We start from the raw sequence: 23,849 nt of genomic DNA, 5'->3' as shown, positions 1-23,849 counted from the left end.
AGTTATTTTAAAAAATCCTACGTAATGGATAAGGAGCTGGACACTACCCTGGAGGAGCGTAGACTAGAACGTCGTCGCTCAATTGAAAACATGAAACGTAGAGCTCCAGAGGTTGTCTCCCCAAACATTCCTGCTGTCGATAGTGGTAGCAATGGTGTAAACGACACCCCCCTCTCGCAAGAGGGTGTTCCGCTATTGTTACGTGACTGTTCGCCCTCAAACTGTGTCCCTAGTGTTCAGGTTATCAGCGACTCTCTCCCCCCACATGCCACAAGTCATTCTAAGATTTTCAATACGCGCCTTGTGGGACGGGGGGTAGGAAAAAAGGCTAAGAATCTGAACAAGGGGATTATTCACGGCCCTCCTCCCAGAAAAAAAAGGCGTAGGGTGGGGGTGATCAATGGGCCCAGGACACTGCATTCAGAATTTGGCCACTATCCTTCTAATGGGTCTGTTTCAGGGTTATTAATTGGGCCAGATTATAGCCAGACGACGGCCATTAGTACAAGTTCAAAGGCTGTGGCCCTGTTGTGACCCCCTTAGAGCCTGCTCTATCAACTGTAGTTATCCCACAGGTGCCTATTCCCACAGATTTTTTACCCCAACTGGGGGATATGATTAGCATTCTCCTTTTACCCATTACTGACATCTTAAGGAAGTTGGAGTATAGGCTAGCAAACATCGAATCTACAATGAGAAATATGGCCGTTGTAGGTAAGGTTACAAAGGATGGTACTAGTAAACAGGCTGGAGCTCCCCCTATAAATCCACCTAGGGAACCTCCTGATCTTAGTAGGAACGTAATGCAGACTGCGGCCCACCTAGTTCCGGACCAGGGCAGAAATGAACCTTTGTTGCCGAAGGAACATTTAGTTAGCAAGCCCGTCATGGAGTTGGGGGAGGAAGCCAGTATTGCCCCAGTAGGGAGCACCGTCCAGGCGCAGGGTAACCCTAGGTGGGAGGGGGCCCCTGGGATTCATGGTCTTCGGGTTGATTTACCCCCAGAAGCCGCACCCTTAGTGGTGGTGTTGACTGGGGTTCCTGTTCTAACTGATAATAAGAGTGAGGATTACGCCCAGCTTAAAAATAAAACTATCCACTGGTTAAGAACATATAGACCCATAAATAGGAAAGTAAATGGTGAGATATTACATGTTAGACGTCTCCCATGGCTTGGTGGAAGGAATAAAGACGTGGATGGAGATATAGTTCTGATCAATTTCAGAGACCCAGAAGCGGTAGCTTCTATATTGAACTGGCCCCTGGGCAACGGTAATAGCCAAATTCGCCCTCGATCTTTGATCTATTTCTATCCTAGGTCCTTGGTTTTCCCCACATCCTATGTAAGGAAAAATCGCTCAGTCTACACTAATGACCCCACTGCCCTTTATGCACCAAATCAGCGAATCGATCACCAAGGTTGGAATATGGTCCCCCCTAGCGGCCCCAGGAATAACAACATTCGGAGAATGGAGCACCTGAGGCCTTTTACACCTTTAGAATTAGGGAATAGGTTTGATGTTTTTTCCAGCATGGATGATTGTGATTGAAAATTACAGTTTGGGCAGGGGAAGCGGGAGAGTCCAATTGGAGGTGGAGTTGTGGGGAACGTTACTGTGTTACCCAATGTGGTTGATGACCCTCAAAGCAGTGATGGGCTTCTCCAGGATGCGGAAAACATCACTCTAAGAACTTCTAATGTGTCAGATACCACCATATGTACTGCTGAAAAATGTATGATAAATCCAACAATATCATCGGCCACAATAGTTACCAACCCATCCCATGTCGCCTTAGAAGAGAACCTAAGGGCTATTACATGGAATATAGCTGGGCTAGCTTCTAAGGTAAACACCCCCATATGGGCTGATTTTATTAAACAAGGTTACGATATTATTTGCCTGCAAGAAACTTGGGATAGGGCTGAAGTACATGTTGAGGGCTATACTTCCTTTAATGTGCAGGCTGTGGCATCCCAAGCTGGTCGAGCCAAGGGCGGACTCGTGACCCTGATATCCACTGCACTGACTGAGTTCTGTGCTAGTGATCATGTAGTTCTAGGTGAACATGCCTCGGTTCTGCGTATGGTTCATAGCGGTTGCAGAGACTTAATAATAGTGAACTTTTATAACAGCATAGCCGGGCACAAACAGGGAAAGTTTATTTCTGACATAGAGCAGGCCATTGATGCCTTTTTATTGAGTACACCCAAACCTGCAGCCATCATATGGGTGGGAGATTTTAACATTAAATCATGTACCTATGCACTCAAGGGGGCTTGTGGCCATAGGGAGGAGTACTCGGGAAGGGAAACAACATGTGTATATAATCATTTCCCGCATAACAACTATGGTAGTGCTCTGAACAACCTATTGGCCAAATATGATCTGGACCTCCTAGAGTGTGATAAGAACAAAAACAACGTTAGATGTCCGACATTTCACGGGAGGAACAGTCAATCATTTATTGATCATATTATGATATCTTGCTCTGTAGCTTATATCAATGTTTGGGTGATTGAACAAAAGGTCAGTGATCACAACAGTGTAACCGTTGAACTATTGGGTTGGGGAATCAAAAGGAATACCTTTGGTAAACCAATTCAGGACATTGTTGCAGTAAGACCGAATGGGATGAGAGTGAAATGGATAAAAGTTGACCCTACTAAACTTGTTGCCAATGTGATCACAAACTGTTGTGGTGAGGTTGAGTATTGCTTGTTGCTGGACCCATGCCCACGAATTCTGCTATCCAAATTCCTAACTATTACAAAAACCATTGAGAAATCCCTGACACACAAACCTCGGAAATTAAGGAAAGTTAAGGCGGTGTGGTTCGATGACCATTGTGCGCAGTCATTAAAAAGGTTAAAAATTTCACTTGATGCCACACCAAGAGACGTTTGTAAGATCAGGGAAGAGCGCCTTAACTATAAAACTGCACTCTCCATTAGGAAGAAGGAATTGCAGGATGCGGCATGGGAAAAATTAGATCTGGCTGCAGATACCAAAGATCATAAACTTTTTTGGGACACTGTAAATAGTCCATTCCTGAAGAACGACAATGTCCCCGAACTAACCTCGCATGTCAGTTGTCAGGCCTGGATAGCTCACTTCACTGGGATTTTTAATTCTGATTTTACTACTGTTTTTAATTCTAATGTTTTAACTGATACTCCAACCTGTTTTAAATGGGAGAAATTATTGTTCTCGGTGACACTAAGCGAGGTGATTGTGGCAATTGAAAAGAGTAAGGGGGGGAAAGCCCCGGGTCCAGATGGGGTCCCCGTGGACTTCTTCAAATCTGAGATTGTTTTATGGGCCCCCATTTTAACCCGTTATTTTAATGCTGCAATCGAGGACGAGTTACCAACCTCATGGGGTCAATCCATCTTAGTACCACTTTTTAAAAAGGGTTCTAGGGCTGAAGCACGAAATTATCGCCCAATTTCACTTTTAGACTCGTCGTTAAAGATTTTGAGTCGTATACTTCTGGTGAGACTAGAGACCTGGGCCGAGGACAATAATGTTCTTTCGCCTATTCAGTTTGGGTTCCGAAGGGGTCTAGGAACTATGGAGCAGTGCGTGAACCTTGAACTTATCATCGGCAAGTACACTAAAGCCAAGGAGGGGAATTTGTTCATGTGCTTCGCCGATCTAAGTTCTGCTTTTGATTTAGTGGAACACGCACTGCTCTGGCCAGTATTACTTGACATGGGCGCACCACCTGAAATCATCCACCTCTTGGCTAGAATGTATAGTAATCTTTCAAGTAAGGTTAGATTCGGAACAAATGGTGAATGCACCCCCCTTTTTAAAATTGGTAGAGGGATCCGACAAGGGTGTGTGCTTGCTCCCCTTTTATTCTCCCTTTTTATAAATCAGGTTGATCGATTTTTACAAGAATTTTATGCCGATGCTCCCATCATCAATGGTAAGCAAATACCCGTCCTATTATATGCGGACGACGCGGTCCTGATTTCTAGGACCGCGAATGGGTTGCAAAAGTTAATCGAGAAGTTTCATATTTTTATTCAGGGCAGAAAGCTTAAAATTAACAAGGGTAAGACTATGACTATGACCTGTGGTAAGAAAATAAAGAAAAACAAGTCATTCTTTTTAGATGGGGATAAACTTGAGGCAGTTCGACATTTCTGCTACTTAGGTATCACCTTTTCAGGTGATGGGAGATGGGTAAACGAGCAATCCTGTGTTGGTATGAAGATGACCAGAAATACAAATTGCATCTTCAGATTCGCCTCGAAATTGGGGGGTCGTAGAATTCGAGAGATGATTTCCATCTATAATTCAAGGTGCATGTCCTCTGTTTTGTATGGAGCAGGGATATGGGGATATAATCGCCAGATTGCGCTGTCCATCCAGCAAGAGGAAAACAAGTACTTGAAACGACTATTATGCCTTCCTGCTTCTGCCTCAAACGAGATTACCCACAGAGAGCTAGGCATAAATTATGTCACAGATCTGATTGCATTGCGTCCCTTGTCCCTATGGCGGTCCATATGGGCCAAAGAAGAAACTAGGTTTACCCAGGAAGTAATTTTGGACTGTATCCGATTAGATCGGCATTCGAAAATCCCCTGGTTAGAACATATTCACTCCTGGTATAAGATTCTCTTTGGCCAGGATATTTTTAAAGATATTTTAACAACATCGGTTTTAACAAAGCGTAACCTTAAAACCACTTACTTGGACCATACAAAAGGGACCAGAACGAAGGAGTATGCAATGCAAAGTACGTTCAAATTATATTTGGAGTATAACCTTAGTACAAGATTCCCACCTTATCTTATATTTGTTAGTATTAATTCTCATCGCTTCGTTCTAGCACGCCTGAGGTTGGGAATAGTCCACCATTTGGTGGCTTTCCCAACCGTAAAAAAACCCGGGTTATGTCTGTGCCCATGCGATGGGAAATCTAAACAGAGCATCTGCCACTTTTTACTCTTCTGTAATTTTTATTCTGGTTTTAGAAAGTTTTATTTGAAGCAATTATTTTTAGAATATAAGACATATAATACAAGAGCCGCAATACAATTGTTGTTTGATTTGGCTTCCCCAAATGTGTGCTATCGCGTGGCCACCTACATTTTAAAATGCACCTGGCACAGGAAATCAATTATTATATGATTCCCTCCTTCCGTTATCCCCGTTCACCCCGTTGGCTATTATATTTATGACTATTGGTGATTTACTGTTAAGTTACATTGTTTGTTGTGTATTTATTTTTGTACTGACATTTGCACAAACTTTTATTACAAACAAACTGCTGCTAAAATGTCTAAATTGAATTAACTCCCCCCCTAATAACCATTACTAAAATGTACTTAATGATTAAATTTAATTCTGTATTCAATGTGATATACTTTATTGATCTAACAATCTTGGCATGGATTGTGATGTGATTTTAAATGTTTTTTTTTTATTTTTATTTTCATAAATTTGATTCTTTATTGTTTTGATGTATGTTGCTATATGGTTGTACTTGTACATACCGAATAAAGCATTTTGAATTGAATTGACTTCACTGCCCTGCACCCAGCCCTCTAAAGCCTTCTTGGCATAGTCCAAGAAGTCTACCCAATTCTGGGTGGCCAACTTCTGACTGCCCCGAAACCTCTGCCTGAATTTCTCAGGGGTCAGCCCAAATTTCCTCACTAGGGCTACCTTCATGATGGGGTACCTGGTCTGGTCTGGCTGTTCTAATGCTAACAAGGCATCCCTCCCCACCGGAGGCATATACCTATATAGGCCACCCCCCCACTGAGCTTCGGGGACCCCATGGGCTCTTAGAGAGACCTCATAGGCAGCCAGCCATTTTACGATGTCATCCCCGACACCATAGCTGGCGACTACATCTTTGGGCAGGTAAGGCCTGGACTCTCTTGGGATTTCTCTCGATATGCTGCCACCATCAGGACTGCTGAGGGTTCCAAGTTGAAGGGCTTTGAGCTCTAACTCCTTTAAATGGAGCTCATGGAGGAACCTCCTCTCCTCCCTCTCCTTTTCCAACCGGGCCAGATCCATTCTGAACTGCCTCTCCTCCCTCCGGTCAACTAGATCAGCAGAGGACAGGCTCCCCCCTGAAGCGCTACTACCCACTCTTGATGGGGCCCTGGACCCAACGTCCATATTGCCGCTCCCAGGGGGAAAAAGGACTTCCGGTTCTTCCAGGGGGTCTAGTCCTGGTTCCTCCACCCGTTTCCCGCTAGGGTGGGCCATAACCCAGGCTCTTAAGCTTGCTTGGAGCTCTATTTTCTTCGCCCCTTGCTTAAAGAATACCTCCCGCTCCTGGCAGAATTCCTTCAATTGGTCCACCGTATATTCCTCCAGCCTACCCAATTCGAATTCCATCCTACCAGATGGGACCCCAATACAGTCAAAAAGAACTTCACACTGGAAGACCTTCCCTAGAAAGGAAGTACAACACCAGACAATTTTGAAAACCCCCAATCAGAAAAATAATCTGAAGAAAACTCCAGTTAAAACAATCAGGTGTAGGTGGTGATGCGCGCAAAACTGCTACCAAGCGGATGCAAGCACTGAATAAGTATCCCACCGCTGAGCACCAATTTGTTGGACCTCCTGTCCTTGGGGTGGCTTGGCTCAGGTCAACAGGCGTACATCTCCACTTGGCCTCTCATGCTTGCATCCCACTTAGCCCGCAATCCTGCGCAGCACCACTCAAAAGTAAGGACACTACACCGATCAAGTTTTAAAGTTTACTTGAATTCTTCCAATTCACTTCTTTTATGGAAATTCTCAGTTCCACATGACAGAAATATGCATTACACTTACTTTTAAAATGACAGAATTAATCCAACAATACATTTCATAAGGTAGTCTCTAAAACACCCTCTGAGCTTCCCCTCCCGCCTTGCATCTGGAGACCTAGTTACATTCCTACAGGACGTGCTTCAAATCACATTTCAAAAGAGCATTTAGTCCCCTCTAAACATTCGATCCGATGGTTCCCCTCCCAACTATACCGCTTGACTCTTATACTGCCAAATTTATCCAATCTCTGCCTTTTAGGCGCTACCTTGGACATTCACTGTGGCTGGCAACTCATTGGTTCATTCTAGACGGACTACAGTACTCTGCTTATTTCCTAACCAACAACTCATAACATTTACATCAACATGGTATTCGAACTCAAGCTGTCACTGGATGGGAGGTTGCTTCACCTCAACACCGTGTGGGAGGGCTGTATTCCCCAATGGTCAGTCTCGTGTTAATTCAAGTCTCTTTCCCCGTGCTATTTGCCAAGAGCCTGTGTTCACCAGTAACTGAACCTAATGGATATCAGGAAAACTCCTGCCCGCTGCGGCGTACTCCCAGGTGCCCTCCGGGGACTCTCTTTCCACCCCCACCTTCTAGTGCCCCGCTTACTGTGATCGCGCTGGTTGTCCCCTCAGTAGTAGCTCTGAATCCGGCACTGAAGGGTCCTGTTCCAGGGTGACTGAACTCACGGTACCCGATGGGGAAATCCTGCCGTAGAGGCAGAGGGCGTCACTCTAGGCACCCCCACCGAAGTGCCTCTAACAACGCTTACTCTTTGGGCGGGTGTCCTCCGTTGTCGCTGGCCTTTCCTTGACGCTCTCCATCACTATGGGCCTCACTTCCGGGGGGGGGGGGGGCGTGGCCAGCCGGCCGGGCCCCGGGTCGATCCGGACTCAGTTGTGGGAGGCGCCCGCTGCCTCCAGAACAGCGTGTCAAACGGGGCGCGGCCTTCCTTAGCTACCGGCAGCAGAGAGGGGCGGCGCTACGGCCCTTCTCACGTGATCGGAGGATGCCGGCCTCCAAGCCTGTCGCGTCCCTCTCTTCTCTCAGGCGAATCTCCTCACCCGCTCCTCACAGGAAGCCTCTTCACAAACTCCCTTCAGCAGCGAGCCACCTCCAGAGGACAACAGGAGCCCTCCGATCTCGGGGTGGCGGCGGTGATCGTTTCAGGTAGGGTCTCGTGGTGAGGAAGAGAAAAAGGGGGGTGGGGGGGCCAAATTAAGGGTGCCCGGACGTCTTCAGTGCAGCTAGTTTAGAGTCCAGAACCCTCTTATTTCCTGGGGGATGAGGATAGGGAGTCGGTCACAGACTGCTCCTGGACCTCTTTCAAGGAGTCTGGCCACTGGATCTCCAGATAACGCTGATCACCAGATCTCCGACTGCGTTCAGGGCCCGGTCGCACGGTTAGGGGTGATGTCACCAGGAGTGGAAATCTATGCAGGCCCTTAAACCTGTCCGTTCCTTTTCCAGCACAACCACCTCCTCACACAGGCGCCTTCCTCCTGTTTGCCACGCAGTCCCCTCTATCCTAAAATGGCTGCCCTCCTGCCACCTCTATTTATCACCTTGGGCCTGACTTGCCAGAAGGGCCCAGAAGGTTCCGGAACCTCTCATGGCAGTCATGGCCCAGGTGCTGAAGTGACAGTTGGAGCCACCATTTTGTGCATCTCACCTTCCTCATCTATTTTCCTCAGAGGAGCACCTTGCGTCTTTCCCTCAAGTGATGTGGGAGAGGCGCCCAGAACCTCTACATCAGCACCCAAAAGTTAGGTAGACAGAAAAAATGAGGAGAGGGGAAAGCGACATAAATAATAAAAAAATGAGGAGGAAACTGCCAAAGGGCTGACAGGTCTAACACTTCCACACAGCTACATAAACAGAGTGTCACACACATCCATCATGCCTAGAGGCCTCTCCGACCATTCACCGATCCAACTCAAGTTGCGCCTGCAGACTCATCGAGCTCCTTATTGGTGGCGCATGTCCCCATGGCTTCTCCGCGATGTTGACTATCAGGAGATGCTCCAACTCGCAATCATGGACTACCTCAGTTTCAACGTGGGGACTTCTCCATCCCAGTTCACCCTCTGGGAGGCCCTTAAGCCCACGATTAGGGGGGCAGACATCAGTTATCGCTCTGGGGAAAAACATCAGCGATTGGCCCAGGTGGGGGAACTGGAGGACCGTCAGGTCCGCCTGCAGGCCCGACTGGTAGAGGGCTCCGATTCCAGTACCCGCCGAAATCTCCATCAGCTGCATACTGACAATGCCAAAGAGGCGTGGCTAGCAACCCAATACAGGATTTATCAATGGGGCGACAAGTCCAGTCAGATGCTCCATAGACTATGTCAGGCCCGGATGTCCCCGATGCAAGTTCCCCTCCTGAAGTCCCGAGACGGCAGTATGTGATCCTCCCCCGAGGCTGTGGTCCAAGCGTTTGCTGGTTTCTACGGCAGCTCTATATGAGGAGCGTGAGGTGATAGCCGCGCCCCTGATAGATGCCTTTTTCATGTATATTCCCCCTCGCTGTTTGCCTGATGATGTGCGCGGCGAACTGGATAAACCAATCACTCTGGACGAGGTACAGGCGGCGTTGTCCAATATACATCCGGGCCGCGCTCCGAGCCCGAACGGGTTCCCCTGTGAGTTTCTGCGCGGGCATATGACGACCCTGGGACCACACAGACTAATTAGTTGGCGCCACCTGCACCTCAGTGTCGCCCTTAGTTGCATCTCGGGGGGAGCACACCTCCCCCCTCGGTGCATAGGAAGAGATTGCCGCAAGGGGGTCAGCCTGTGTCGTTATCGGGGGGGAGGCTGCCCTGAGGACGATAAAGCGGCAAGCAAGACCTGGACATCCTTTTTGTCCTCTCCAGCGTCTCCAGAAGGTGGACAAGCAGCAAGTTACACGACAGAGGGTTTGAAAAGTGTACGCTTAATCCTTGGCAGCGAAAATAGCGGGAACTGCCGAGATGTGGACTTTTGTATGGACTGACTAACTTTTGGACAGGGGGAGCATTCAGAGGGGCTCCGGGCTGGCGGAAGGGGGGACTGACCTGCTGGTGGTCCTGGACTCTCCTGCCCTACTCGAGATGCCGGTGTTAAAGGAACTTTTGGGGATGCACCTGTGATCAGGAACCACAGTGGGACCAATGCGTTATGCGGTGCCCTGGTGTGGTAGTTAGCTCTGGGATGGAGGTTGGAAAGTTGCTACTAATGTCTGCTGGACAATGTGATCATTCTTTGCTATCGGATGCCCTGGGTGGCACTCAGGGGGCCTGTGCAAGTAGGGGCCTGCTGGCACAGCGAGCACAGGGGGCGTGCAACACAATGTGCATGTCTGGGTGTTTAATACAATGTAACCTTCTTAATATCTTTGCATCTTTTGCTCCATCATAAGATTAATTTTAAGGTTCGAACAAATGATTGTTGTATATTATGTTTGTATAAATGATCAAGTTAATAACGATCACGTTAATGTGAAATTAAGGGCTACGCCGTGGAGTATCAACAATCCATGCTTGGACACTATTTGACAGGATTTTGGGAAGGGGATTGTATTGGGGGGGGGAGGGCGACTCGCAGGTTGTATGCATACTATAGTGCTGCTCAAATAAAATACGTGCATAGTGGCCGATGGCTCAATTTCTCTCTCTGCTGTTTCCAAAGGTACAGATACATGTAAAGTGGTAAAAAAAAAACAGCCTGTTAGGGGACCAGCTTTCACCTTCTTTTGTTGGCTGAACATGTATTTTGTTTCAAGAAGAGCTATCTGCGCAAACTTCCCTTTGTTAGGTTCCCTTGGCAATGGGGATTTCTTGTTTTGAATCAGTTTTATGATGAGAAAAAATATTAAATTAGCTACGTTTTTGTGTGTATGTTTAGAAGTCCATTGAATATTACAGCTGCTTCTGCTGCCATCAAATGTACATGAATTGTTGTGGGCTCTTTGAATTGGAAACAGAGATATGAGAGTGAATGGCTGCATGACACAGTCTGCAAATGGCACCACGGAGAGTGATTCCTCTGGACCATGCTGCAGCACCAGTTAGATTTGGTTCTCTTTCGAGTGTGCTTCTCAGGCTGGCATGCAGACTGGGTCTTTTTAGGTCAAGCTTACCACAAAGCTGAAGGTGTCTGGTTATGAAAGACATTGTGTCAAGGCTTTCATTCCACCCATTTTTTTTTACCATTGATTGGCTTTACTGTCTCTCTCATTTGCCTACTCCTTACTCGTGTCCCATATTGTCAATCTTCTGTTCGTCCCACCAATGGAGCACTGCCTCATTACCATCTCTGACTGGATGGATTCAATGCTTCCATTGCTTGCTTTTAGGGAAGCTCTGCATGAACGTTAATGTCTTTTTCAACGATCCCTCCCATGTGCCTTTCACCCCCTGCTCCATTTTATTCCCTCTCACCCATGTGCTTCTCTCCCCCACCGCACTTGTGTTGTTGTTAAGTGCGTTCACACTGCGTTTTAAAATAGTGCTTTTTCACTCCTTATTTACCGATCCATTCTGGATTGCCTAATATAATAAAAAAAAACACCTATGTAATTTTTAGGTTTTTGCATGCATGTTTAACCTAAACTGACGCCGCGGCCATGCCATCCTATGCAGCATGGCTAAAAAATATTGGCAAAGCTAATAGGTTTAATAGGCGAGACCTACTGGCTTTGACAATCCTTATTATGACTGCTGTCTGCTGCTCGTCCATTTTTGTTAATGTTTTATCAAATTATACTATTTTTATAAATGTTATATGAATTCCTCCATTTATTTACTGCCTAAGTGTGCAGCTGCATTGAGGTCGTGCAGTGTCCAGGACAACTTTTACCTGTTAAAGGCTTTGGCAATTTACATAATGCATGGAATTGCACTGTCATAGAAGCAGCATGGAGTGTAGTACAATTTGAGGTAAGCAGAAATTAAAGCAGGTGAACTGTGCTTACCAAAATATGGGGGAAATGTGCCAAACTCTAGCAAGGCATGATTTAAAAAAAAGTATCTCCTCCAAAGGTACTGATAGCATTTTTCAGAACATACTCATAACAACTGCAAACACATGGAGGAAGTTCCTTCAAAAACAGTATAAAAATCTGGCGATAAAAGTTATATAATAGGTACCTACAATTGCATGACCAGTCTAAAATCCCAAAAGTTGGTATCCTTGAACACTGTATGAGACAACTGGAGCAAACCACTTGTTAAAGATATACTCTTTATTGACACCAAAGTATATATTTCCTCCACAAAGGATTCCCAAAAAAAGTAAATTCCTCCAAATTGCACTGCCATCAAAATTGGAGCCTCATAGAGCAAATTTACTATTCTCTCTTAGACACAATGGTAACACTCAGAGGCGCAACTAGGCCCAAATTTCGGGGGGGCTAAGAGAAAATTTGGGGGGCGTTAATTCTTCAAGCACTAGGCAGACTTGAGCTGCAGGGGCTCTAAGAAGGGGTGAAAAAACAACAAAGCCTCATTAACAAGCAAATGGTCTTTTAAAGACCTGTGAAGTACTCCGGTGCAGCTGTGTGTGTGCCGGGAAGCTGCCTCATCCCGGGCTGCCACACACGACGGGGGGTGGCTGAAGCCCTCTAGGACGAATGGGCATTGCGCGTCTGGTAACACTACCCCAACTGTGCTACTTTTATCTAACTTTATCTGCTATACCTTTACATTTTACTACACTCTATCTTTCCTAAGATACTTTATGACAGCGCTGAAAGTACCTGCCTCGGTGGTAACTTCGTATTATACTCTAGCTGTCATAATCTAACGCTCAATATTCCGTTACCTGGATCTATTTTAACATTTCTACTAACAATTCAATTTAGTCTCAACGAATTCCTGGCCTAATAAAACTGTACCCTAAACAAAGGGTTGCTATCTAAACACATTGCACCTTTACACATGCTACATACTAAAGAATTTACAAGCTAACCAATACACTGGGGCCTATTCACAAAGGTAACTTACACATTTGTAAATCTACACCTGTAAATTTACTCTTATACTTTTGAGCAACTTGGCCCTTTTTGCAGGGTCATCCCTGAATTTTTTGCCTTCCTCCTATATTTTTTCTGACCTGTTGTTGGCTGTTTTATTACTCTGGGCACTTTATCATTGCTGATCAGTGCTAAAGTGCATATGCTCTCCCTATTGTAATTTGATGTATGGATTAGTGATTCCATGATTGGCTGGTTTGGTTTACTTGTCAGACCCTAGTACAGTGCACTGCGTGTGCCTAGGGATTGTAAATCAAATGCTGCTAGTGGGCATGCAGCACCGGTTGTGCCACCCACAGAAGCAGCATGTAAAAGTGTGTCAAAGGCCTGCCATTGCAGAGCCTGCGTGCAGTCTGGTACTGTCATGCTGACTGGGCAAGTGCACCCACTTGCCAGTCCCTAAACCTTCCCTTTTCTTCATATAAGACACCCCTATGGTAGGCCCAAGGGCAGGGTGCGTTGTAAGTGTAAGGTAGGACATGCCCTGGTGTGTGTGGCATGTTCTAATAGTGAATTACAGCCATTTTCTTTTTTCACTACTGCAAGGCTACCTGTTCTCCGTAGGCCAGAATGGGCAGTTTGATTATTACATCGTATAATCCTAACTGACTCAGGGAACATGGTAGAAATTTAGTATGCCTGAACTCAGAATGATAAAATACATCTTTTAGTGAAGTTGGTTTTAACATTCTGTGTTTGAAAATACCACTTTTAGAAAGTAGGTATTTTCTTGTCTAACCATTCAAACCTGCCTCTGCTAGGCTGTGTATTCCTTGTCTGGAGTTTGAGTGACAGGGGCTGGGGAATTCCAGGGGGCTGGGAAATCCCCAAAGACAGGGTGAGTCAGCACAGGGCTGAACAGAGAGATCTCCATGTAGATGGGTGGGAGGAGTTGCACCTGGGAGCTGAATAGGGCTGTGCTTTCCCTCCACAATGCTGGCTCCACCTCCTGTTGTGCGTCTGATGTCTCTGCCCTGCACTGTGAAAGGAAAGAAGGAGTCATGTAAACAAAGTGCTCCAGGACTGACCAGAACTGGTTCGGACTAGGCAAAGGCCCCTCTGCCCTCAGAGGACAAAGGATTTTGGGGTATAAGTATTGGGACCCTGATCCCAAGAATTTAGATCACTTTGGAAAACAAGAAGCAACCTCTGCTGAGGAGAGGAACCAAGAAGAAACTGAGGAGAGACTATCCCTGAAACTGGGGGATTGGCCTGCAGGGGTTGCCTACTGCCAAAGAGAGGTGAAAGGAACTTTGTGTGTACTTTTGCTCAACTCGTGAAGGATCTCCAAGGGCTTGGAAAAGAGCTTGCCTCCTGCTGAAGTCTCAGGGACAACAGACTTCAACCACCAGCTCCCCAGAGTTCTTTGGAAGTGCCTGCTGCTGTTTTGGGCCTTCTGAGGGACTGCGTGTCGCAAGCAGCTGGAAGCGCGACTCACTGAGAAGAAGCGTGTCGCCATCGCAGCCGCTGCCATCGCATCACTGAACAAGGGTGTCGCCGCTGTAGCTGACGCATTGCACCGCCTCACGAGAAGCGCTCCGCAACACCGAAGAAGCGTGTCGCCGTCGCAGCCATCGTAGCTGACGCATTGCACCGCATCAAGTGAAGAGTCTCTCATCCACGGAGAAGCATGCCGCCGTCGGAACTGCTGCAGTTATCGCATCGAGCGGGGGCGTCTCGCATCGCTGGAGAAGAGTGTCACCGCCAAAGCCGCTGTCGTCGCATCACTGGACAAGGGTGTCGCCGCTGCAGCTGACGCATCGAGCCGAGATCTCTCGCAACATCGGAGAAGCGAGCCGCATCAGGAAGATCTTCACGTCTTTATTTCTTTGCACCACACTTTCATCAATCAACATCGTTGCAACACTTTCGTTGCCCTGCGTTTCGCATATAAAGGTACATTGACTTAAAGTGTCTCATTTAAGTACTAAAGAGAACTAAGCTAAATTCTACCATCTTAAAGTAACAGTATTGTGGATTTTTGTCGTTTATGGTCTTGTGGTAAATCTATATAAAGAATACTTATTTTTTTATATAAAACTTGTGTGCTGTCCATCTGTAGTGTTGTCACTTGATTACTGCATGTGTTCCCAAATGCTTTACACACTGCCTCTGATATAAGCCTGTCTGGCCGTGCCAAGCTACGAAGGGGGTGAGCAGGGGTTATTTTAGGAGTGTACCCCCTTTCCCTGACTAGACGCAAGGGTCCCTATTTGTCACAGGTACCAAGCTATGCCAACTAGAGACCCCCAAATCTAACATTGGTGGTCAGCGGTGAGGATTCTGGACTTGCCTTTGTGACTCATGTACAGTGATTGGTGAACACTACTAGTGAGTGCAGACCAAAACGCAACCACATACTTTTGGTAGATTGTTTTTCTGGGACTTTCTATTTTTGAGTAATGCCAGGTTCAACAACCATGGTGGAGAAGGCAGCATCCGTAGCATCTGATGAATTTGAGTGGGAAGAGGAAAAACTGAGATGCAACAATGTAAGGCAGCTGGAGGGGCCATTGGGCCCAGGAGGGAGGAAAGCACCTTCCCCAGCGGGTAGCAGTGTTTCTGCCAGAAGCCTGTCTCCAGAGGAGTTGGAGGACAGGGAGAGATGTAGGGTGCATGAAATGGAGCTGACCAAGCTCAAATTAAACGGGCAGTTGGAAATTGAATTGCAAATTAGGAAATTGGCCCTAGAAGAAAAGAAAATGGAGCATGAGTTGAGAATGAGGGAACTTGATTTAGAGCTTGAGAGGCTTGAGGCCATGAGTGTCTCAGCCCAGCAACAAGAAATGTGTGTAGCTCAGAGAGTGAGCTTTGCTGAGTTGGAGGTGGAATCCAGCTCAGATGGTGACAGCAATATTGAGTTATCTAGTGCTGGGAGAGTAGTACACGCACCTAGAGATTTGGCGCCTGACTTGAAGGAGGGGGTTAACATACACCAGGAGGTACACGGATATGAGGTAGCTCCAGTAGTGCGCATTGTCCCTGGGATGGATTGGGGAACTGGCACAGGGGTTCATAGTCCTAGTAGCCGGAGGGACACTCTACTGACTCTAGATGAGAGGTGCAGGGAGAGGGGTTCCCCCATGGTTGAAGTCCTGGTGCATGTGTGAAGACCGCCCAGAAGAGTGTGGGTTGAGTGACAGAGACAGCCATATACTGTCTTGCCAATCTCAGGAGAGTGGTGTGGAGTACGTGTGCAAGGCACTGGAAGGTGAGGTGAAGGATAGTTTGGTTAACCCTTGTGAGGGGCTGTGTGATCCAATTGTGGGAGAGCATATTGTAAGTCCCTGTTTTCCAGAGCTATGCCAACACCTGTTGGAGAGTGAGTTCTCTGACCCCAGGGAGCTCACATTGGAGGCAGACCTTTGGTGGATTCCAGAGGGTTTGGAGAGGTATTGGGGAGTGACCCTGAGGGGAGTGGCTCAGGTATCTTCCAACCCAGAGTGGTGGAAGTGGTTCAGAGTAGCCCCGCTAGGTTCCGTTGTAGTGGGATGGATGTAGGGACTCACGTCCTGTCTCAGTGGAGAAGGAGTGAGTGTGGGGCTGCGTGTCCCAAGGTACCCAAAACCCAGTTCTTTAAGGGAACACCAGGTAGGGAGCCTAGGCTGTTCTGATGGGCTACCCGTTGAGGGGGATCCCCTAGTGTCTAGTGAACTGGGAGTGTCTGTAAACAGGCCTCCCTCAGTTCTGGTGTCTGGCAGTGCCACTCCTAAGTGGAGGGTGCAGAAGTCCAGACCGAGGGGTGAGAGGGGGAAAGAGTCCCCAGTGGAAGAACCAGTGGGTCAGGGGCCAGCCAGAAGGGCTGCGTCACCAGTGAATTACCATGATGACACCACTTCTGTCCTGGGGGATCTTCGCGCACTGTCAGATGGACAGGGGTCTGGAGATCTGCGCCAGGCAGACTATCACACAACACATGATTTATGTGTTACCCTCGGGAGGGGCATGCGTGCTCACCCGGAAGTCCGGGTGCGCCAGGAGAGTGTTCAACCGCATGGGTTGGTCCCAGGGTTGGGAAGCCGGGTTCAGGTGTTGACTGACCTGGAGGATGGAGCAACTGTAATCAGTGTCCTGACCGATGTAGCTTATAGGTGTACCACTCCAGGTGGGAGGATACAGCACTCTGGAAGGGGGTGCAGAGGGAGGGAGTACTCGCCTCTGACCCCGGTGCAGCCTGAGGGGTTAGACCCTAGGTTGGAGAGCCAGGTTCAGGTATTGTCTAACCTGGAGGGAGGGACAACTGTAAACAGTGTCCTGACCGGTTGGTCTTATAGGTGTACCACTCCATGTGGGAGGGTACATCACTCTGGAAGGGGGTGCAGAGGGAGGAAGTCCTCGCCTTTGACCCCGGTGCAGCCTGAGGGTTTAGACCCTAGGTTGGAGGGCCAGGTTCAGGGTGCCCCCCCTGACCTGGGCACCCAGTTGCAGGATAGAACCCCTGAACTGGTGGGCGAATTGTGCAGGACACCTGCTACAGGCACCCTGACAATTCTGGAATGGAGTACCGCTCCAGGTGGGAGGGTACAGAGACCCAAGGAGGAGGACCGGGTGTGGGAGAGCCCACCCCAGTCTATTGTCCAGCTGCCGGGTACAGGCCTGGGGCTGGTGGGTCAGTGCCAGGATGTCATACCTGACCCGACAGGAGGGAGAGTGGACAAAGGGTGCCAAGCACCTGAGGCTACCACCCCCCATTCTCTGACGCCACAGAGGTTCAAGAGCCCTGAGAGGCATAAGGCCTGGGTCTCATCCCTGACCACTGTCCGTGGCCACTGTGGCATTCTGCTGTCTGCCTGTTGGGACACACCTGTGAGCAAGTTAAGGTTAGGTGCTACACAGGTGGTGTCTACAGGTGAGGAGAAGGGTTCCACATGGGTTAGCTTGGTGAGCCCTGAAAGTATGGACAGAGGAATTGAAATAGGTTCAGATTGGCGTAGAGCTGGAATATGCCCCTGCAGTTGCGGGCCAGGTCCAGGTTCTATCGCCCAAAGCAGGGAAGACCATCAAGGTAGTGATTGGTCTACCCTGCGTTTTGGCTGGAAGGGGGTTGTGTTGGACTTGGCCCTTTTTTGCAGGGTCATCCCTGAACTTTTTGCCTTCCTCCTATATTTTTTCTGACCTGTTGTTGGCTGTTTTATGACTCTGGGCACGGCTGTTTTATGACTCTGGGCACTTTATCACTGCTGATCAGTGCTAAACTGCATATGCTCTCCCTATTGTAAATTGATGTATGGATTAGTGAAACCATGATTGGCTAGTTTGGTTTACTTGTCAGACCCTAGTACAGTACACTGAGTGTGCCCAGGGCTTGTAAATCAAATGCTGCTAGTGGGCTCGCAGCACTGGTTGTGCCACCCACAGAAGCAGCCTGTAAAAGTGTGTCTAAGGCCTGCCATTGCAGAGCCTGCGTGCAGTCTGGTACTGTCATGCTGACTGGGCAAGTGCACCCACTTGCCATTCCTTAAACCTTCCCTTTTCTTCATATCAGACACCCCTATGGTAGGCCCAAGGGCAGGGTGCATTGTAAGTATAAGGTAGGGCATGCCCTGGTGTGTGTGGCATGTTCTAATAGTGAATTACAGCCATTTTCGTTTTTCACTATTGCAAGGCTACCTGTTCTCCATAGGCCAGAATGGGCAGTTTGATTATTACATCTTATAATCCTAACTGACTCAGGGAACATGGTAGAAATTCGAATTTAGTATGCCTGAACTCAGAATGATAAAATACATCTTTTAGTGAAGTTGGTTTTAACATTCTGTGTTTGAAAATACCACTTTTAGAAAGTAGGTATTTTCTTGTCTAACCATTCAAACTTGCCTCTGCTAGGCTGTGTATTCCTTGTCTGGAGTTTGAGTGACAGGGGCTGGGGAATTCCAGGGGGCTGGGAAATTCCCAAAGACGGGGTGAGTCAGCACAGGGCTGAACAGAGAGATCTCCATGTAGATAGGTGGGAGGAGTTGCACCTGGGACCCGAATAGGGCTGTGCTTTCCCTTCGCAATGCTGGCTCCACCTCCTGTTGTGCGTCTGATGTCTCTGCCCTGCACTGTGAAAGGAAAGAAGGAGTCATGTAAATAAAGTGCTCCAGGACTGACCAGAACTGGTTTGGACTAGGCAAAGGCCCCTCTGCCCTCAGAGGACAAAGGATATTGGGGTATAAGTATTGGGACCCTGATCCCAAGAATTTAGATCACTTTGGAAAACAAGAAGAAACCTCTGCTGAGGAGAGGAACCAAGAAGAAACTGAGGAGAGACTATCCCTGAAACTGGGGGATTGGCCTGCAGGGGTTGCCTACTGCCAAAGAGAGGAGAAAGGAACTTTGTGTGTACTTTTGCTCAACTTGTGAAGGATCTCCAAGGGCTTGGAATAGAGCTTGCCTCCTGCTGAAGTCTCAGGGACAACACACTTCAACCACCAGCTCCCCAGAGTTCTTTGGATGTGCCTGCTGCTGTTTTGGGCCTTCTGAGGGACTGCGTGTCGCAAGGAGCTGGCAGCGCGACTCACGGAGAAGAAGCGTGTCGCCGTCGCAGCCGCTGCCGTCGCATTACTGAACAAGGGTGTCGCAGCCATTGTAGCTGACGCATTGCACCGCATCAAGAGAAGAGTCTCGCATCGAGGAAGAAGTGTGTCGCCGTTGCAGCCGCTGCCGTCGCATCTTGGATGACGCTGCTGTAGCTGTCACATTGCACCGCATCAAGAAAAGCACCTCGCATCCACGGAGAAGCGTGCCGCTGTCAGAACTGCTGCAGTTATCGCATCGAGCGGAAGCATCTGGCATCACTGGAGAAGAGTGTCGCCGCCGAAGCCGCTGTCGTTGCTTGACTGGACAAAGGTGTCGCCGCTGCAGCTGAGGCATCGAGCCGAGATCTCTCGCAACATCGGAGAAGCAAGCAGCATCAGGAAGATCTTCACGTCTTTATTTCTTTGCACCGCATTTTCATCGCATCAACATCGTTGCAACACTTTCGTTGCCCTGCGTTTCGCATCTAAAGGTACATTGACTTAAAGTGTCGCATTTAAGAACTAAAGAGAACTAAGCTAAATTCTACCATCTTAAAGTAACAGTATTGTGGATTTTTGTCATTTATGGTCTTGTGGTAAATCTATATAAAGAATACGTATTTTTCTATATAAAACTTGTGTGCTGTCCATCTGTAGTGTTGTCACTTGATTTCTGCATGTGTTCACAAATGCTTTACACACTGCCTCTGAGATAAGCCTGTCTGCTTGTGCCAAGCTACCAAGGGGATGAGCAGGGGTTATGTTAGGGGTGTATCCCCTTAACATGACAAGACGCAAGGGTCCCTATTTGTCACAGGTACCTACCTATGCCAACTAGAGACCCCCAAATCTAACAGGGCTATTCACAATTTCCAAATTTAATGTTACTCAAAAGTGTAGAATTACATGTCTTCATCCCTGAAACGGGCAGTGGAGACAAAATCGAGTGTGGTAAGTCCAGCACCACACATGGCAAAGCACTGTTTAATTTAAAATAGTTTAAAATATTATTTACTTTTAATGTTTATAAACTATTTAATTTTTTTATTTTTTATTTTATTGTAATATATTTGAATAAGCTTTTGGAATTGAAAAATATTTTTAACATTTTATATTAAGATACTATTAAAATCTGTGTACTTATTTCTAGACATCACTTTTAATAGTTATTCATACATAACAAAAACATATTTTTTTAACTTTTAGTGGGATTTTTATACAATTTAAATCTCATGAAAAAATATTAATTAACATTTAATATATTCCAAATAATTAAAATGTTAAAGTAAATGACATTATTAATGCTGTAACATTTTTATTCCGTTCTACATTTAAAATACATATCTAAAATTAATTTACATTAATATTAACATAAACATATTTTTACTAATTACTTTCATTTTTAATAAACTTTTCAAAATGTTCCTACACTTTACTATAAGAAGATCTCCGCGGACATGTATTTATATTCTTGTATGGAGATTCCGCAGTTGGAGCAGAGATCTCCATACAGAAAACAATAGGCGAAGCAGAACCTCTGCACTTAGGTTTGTGAATACCATTTTGCAGATATTATAGTACTACTAACATAATACAAAAAGCAGTTTCTAAATAGGCCCCACTGTGTACTTCATAAAAAGTGTTTTATAGGGCACCGTGCAACCAAAGACAGATAACAGATATGCAACGCATTAATTATCCTTGCGCAAACCTCATATGCTTGGGTGAGTCTCGCCCCTAAACTTGTGACTTTCTTCATTCCAGCCCACTTGTCTAACAATGTCATACCGTTAATCGCAGCAGAATGGGCTGTCCCGATGTCTACAGAGAGAATGTCCTCTTCGTTCAAGGGCGCAGACCGCACAGGAGTGAAGGTGTACTTTTCATCCACTTGCTTCTCCTGTGGGGGTTCACCCCCTTCAGCTGTGATCTCATCTAGGCCAAGTTTATTGAACCTGCAGAGGAAAAACACGAATGACAGCGTCAAGAACACAAACCAGCAGTCTGCCTTTTTATAAAGCACAGCCTTATGACCAACTAAGCATGTTCCAGGCAGTTGGCAGGCCCTCTCACACTGCAATTGCCATTTGCAAAAGGTCTTATTTTTATCTGCGTGTATGGCATGAATGCAGATTCATATTTTCACAGCAGAGTGCATCACTAATGTGTTCTAGCGCGGTAACATTAATTTTGAAGAACCTAAACTATTTTATGTTGCAAACTGCCCAGCCAAATTCAGGTCTCAGCTGCCTGTGTTCAAGGCCTGGCATCATCAAGACAAGAGTAGGTGAACATACCTGATGGTGACTCTACTATTCTTAATCCTTGTTCTTTCTCCTTCACAAGTAGTTGCCAATGCCTGCAGCTACTGACAGAAAACCCCTGTCCAACACATATAGTCATTTGAAAGAACCTTTGGAAGTGCAGCACTCAAGTCCTTTCTAACAAATGTGTTGCCTACTATTACAGCACAGTGACTCTATGGGGGATATTCTCAAGAACGTGTGATAATTATCGCAAATTTAGCTTAACGCAACTTTGCACATCGCAGTCCATCACAGGAAATTAACACCGTGCTAACGTTGTATTTTTAACCCGGTGGCACCATGCGATAGTCTCACGATAACGCGCCAAATATTCGCATTAAAATTAACGCAACGCTGAAAAAATGCGAAACGCGAAAAAAGTCGCAATGCTCCAAATCGCGATACAAAAATCAGCGATAACCAGTGACAGGCCTGCAATTCCCACATGTCATGCAGGAGAAAGCACTATGAAAGCAGAACAAAAAAAATTAAAAATAACAATAAAATGCGTAGCGCCATGGATGCACCCGTACTGAGTGCAGAGGACAACGCGAACCCCACAAACGACCAGCAAAGAACCTCGGGGTCCGGGAAGGCCAAGGAGAAGAGGACGAGGAAGACGCGGTTCAGTCCGCAGGAAAACAGGATCATTGTTACGGAGGTGATAGAACACTACCAACAACTGTTCGTCACCTCCAACGTGCCATTGGCAACAAAGACGCAAATATGGCAGACCATCTTGGACCATGTGAATGCAGTTGCAGCGTTGAGGAGGCCAATGGAAGAGGTCAAGAGGCGCTGGAATGATGTGAAGTGCAAAACCAAGAAGAAACTCAATGCCAACATGAAAGCAGCAACGCAGATTGGAGGTGGGGGTCCAGCGGCACACCAGGAGCTGGATGACATGGAGAAAATTGTGTCATCAGTCAGGATACGGTGCCAGGAGTTGGGGATCCGGACACTGCTCAACATGACCTGACACAACATCAACAGGGTGAGTACCGACCAGGGACTGGGGGGGACGGGGGGAGATGGGCACAATGGCACACATGCACAAGTGAGTAGAGCACACTGCACACCCACAATGACTCTGGATCATGTCCCTGATCCCCGTGGCACACTGCAGCACACATACAAACAGCAAGTAGGAGCCCGTCCACCATGGGCACAAAGGGGTCCCTCCCCACACAGCACCAATCTCACAACCAACCCATGCACATATGTTAAAACCAGCAAAGCTGCGTGTCTGTGAGCCACACCGACAATGCAAGTGACACTGCATGACGAACAGCATGGCTGAAGTCCAATTATCATGACATGGTGCACGCCACAACACTGAGGTGGCTGAGTGTGGAACACATCCATAAAGGAGTAGGTCACACTCTGACAAATTCATGTGCACAAACAACCCCTGATGTCAACAACACATCTGCGGATGAACCATGCCCAAGAGTCCAAAATACAAACAAGAGTCAAAATTAGCCAAGTCTGCAACATATCACGACTGCAGAAGCACAGAAGTCAAAGGCACACCGCCTCAAAGGGATGAGGGGCGGCAAAATCACAGCTGCAAGGGCGACTCCCCCACAATGCAGCACACACACATAGCAATAACAGCACATCAACATTGACGACAATGTGGTACAAAGTGCAACACTTTCACTACAGAACAGAGAACACAACTGGTTCCGCTTGTGCGTAGAAACTGGCCAATCACATCTGGCATAGCAGGAAACTGTGAGATGAAAATGTACGTGTACAACCTCACATCCGTGATGTAGTTCAAATGTCAACTGTCCCGCAACAAATAGTCAGCTCCTCCCAAACAGTCACAATGTACATTGTCATGCAGTCTGTATATAAACTTGAACAATGCGTCAACATACATGTCAACACAGCTACGGCATCCCACCTCCAGGAGCAGGGCAGCCCAGCTGCATCGAGGAGACCCCACCCCCTGCACAGACCACACAGCAGGAAGCACCCACCAGCACGGCTGGTTCCCAGCACCTCACCGAAGAACACATCACATTCCAAGGCCAGGTGTTAAGACTGCCAGAAGGAGGTGGCTGAACAGGTGCAGGTGGGGTTCGACCTCATTTTTTTTTTTTTTTTAAACAAATTTTATTGAGTTAGCCAAGGACATAGGCACATACACATACTCAAAGAAAGCTGCATATAGACAGATTAAGTACAAACTTAGTGCTGAATAGGATATTACAGCACCACA

At 47.0% G+C, this 23,849-nt stretch overlaps 1 protein-coding gene across 2 annotated transcripts in view; it reads right to left on the bottom strand.

Moving 5' to 3' along the window:
• The window catches only part of NEK8 (NIMA related kinase 8), a 330,474-nt gene that overhangs the window by 56,946 nt on the left and 249,679 nt on the right, over positions 1-23,849 (bottom strand). For both annotated transcript variants that reach the window (XM_085649141.1, XM_085649140.1), the window contains exon 12: positions 21,102-21,268. In XM_085649141.1, the coding sequence (XP_085505267.1) occupies positions 21,102-21,268 (167 nt within the window). The remainder of the gene's footprint in view (positions 1-21,101; positions 21,269-23,849) is intronic.

This window comes from Triturus cristatus, chromosome 3_2 (assembly GCF_964204655.1).
Source record: "Triturus cristatus chromosome 3_2, aTriCri1.1, whole genome shotgun sequence".
Lineage (NCBI taxonomy): Eukaryota > Metazoa > Chordata > Amphibia > Caudata > Salamandridae > Triturus > Triturus cristatus.
Note: the sequence above shows the minus strand (reverse complement) of the source record. Positions and strands in the feature narration are given on the sequence as shown.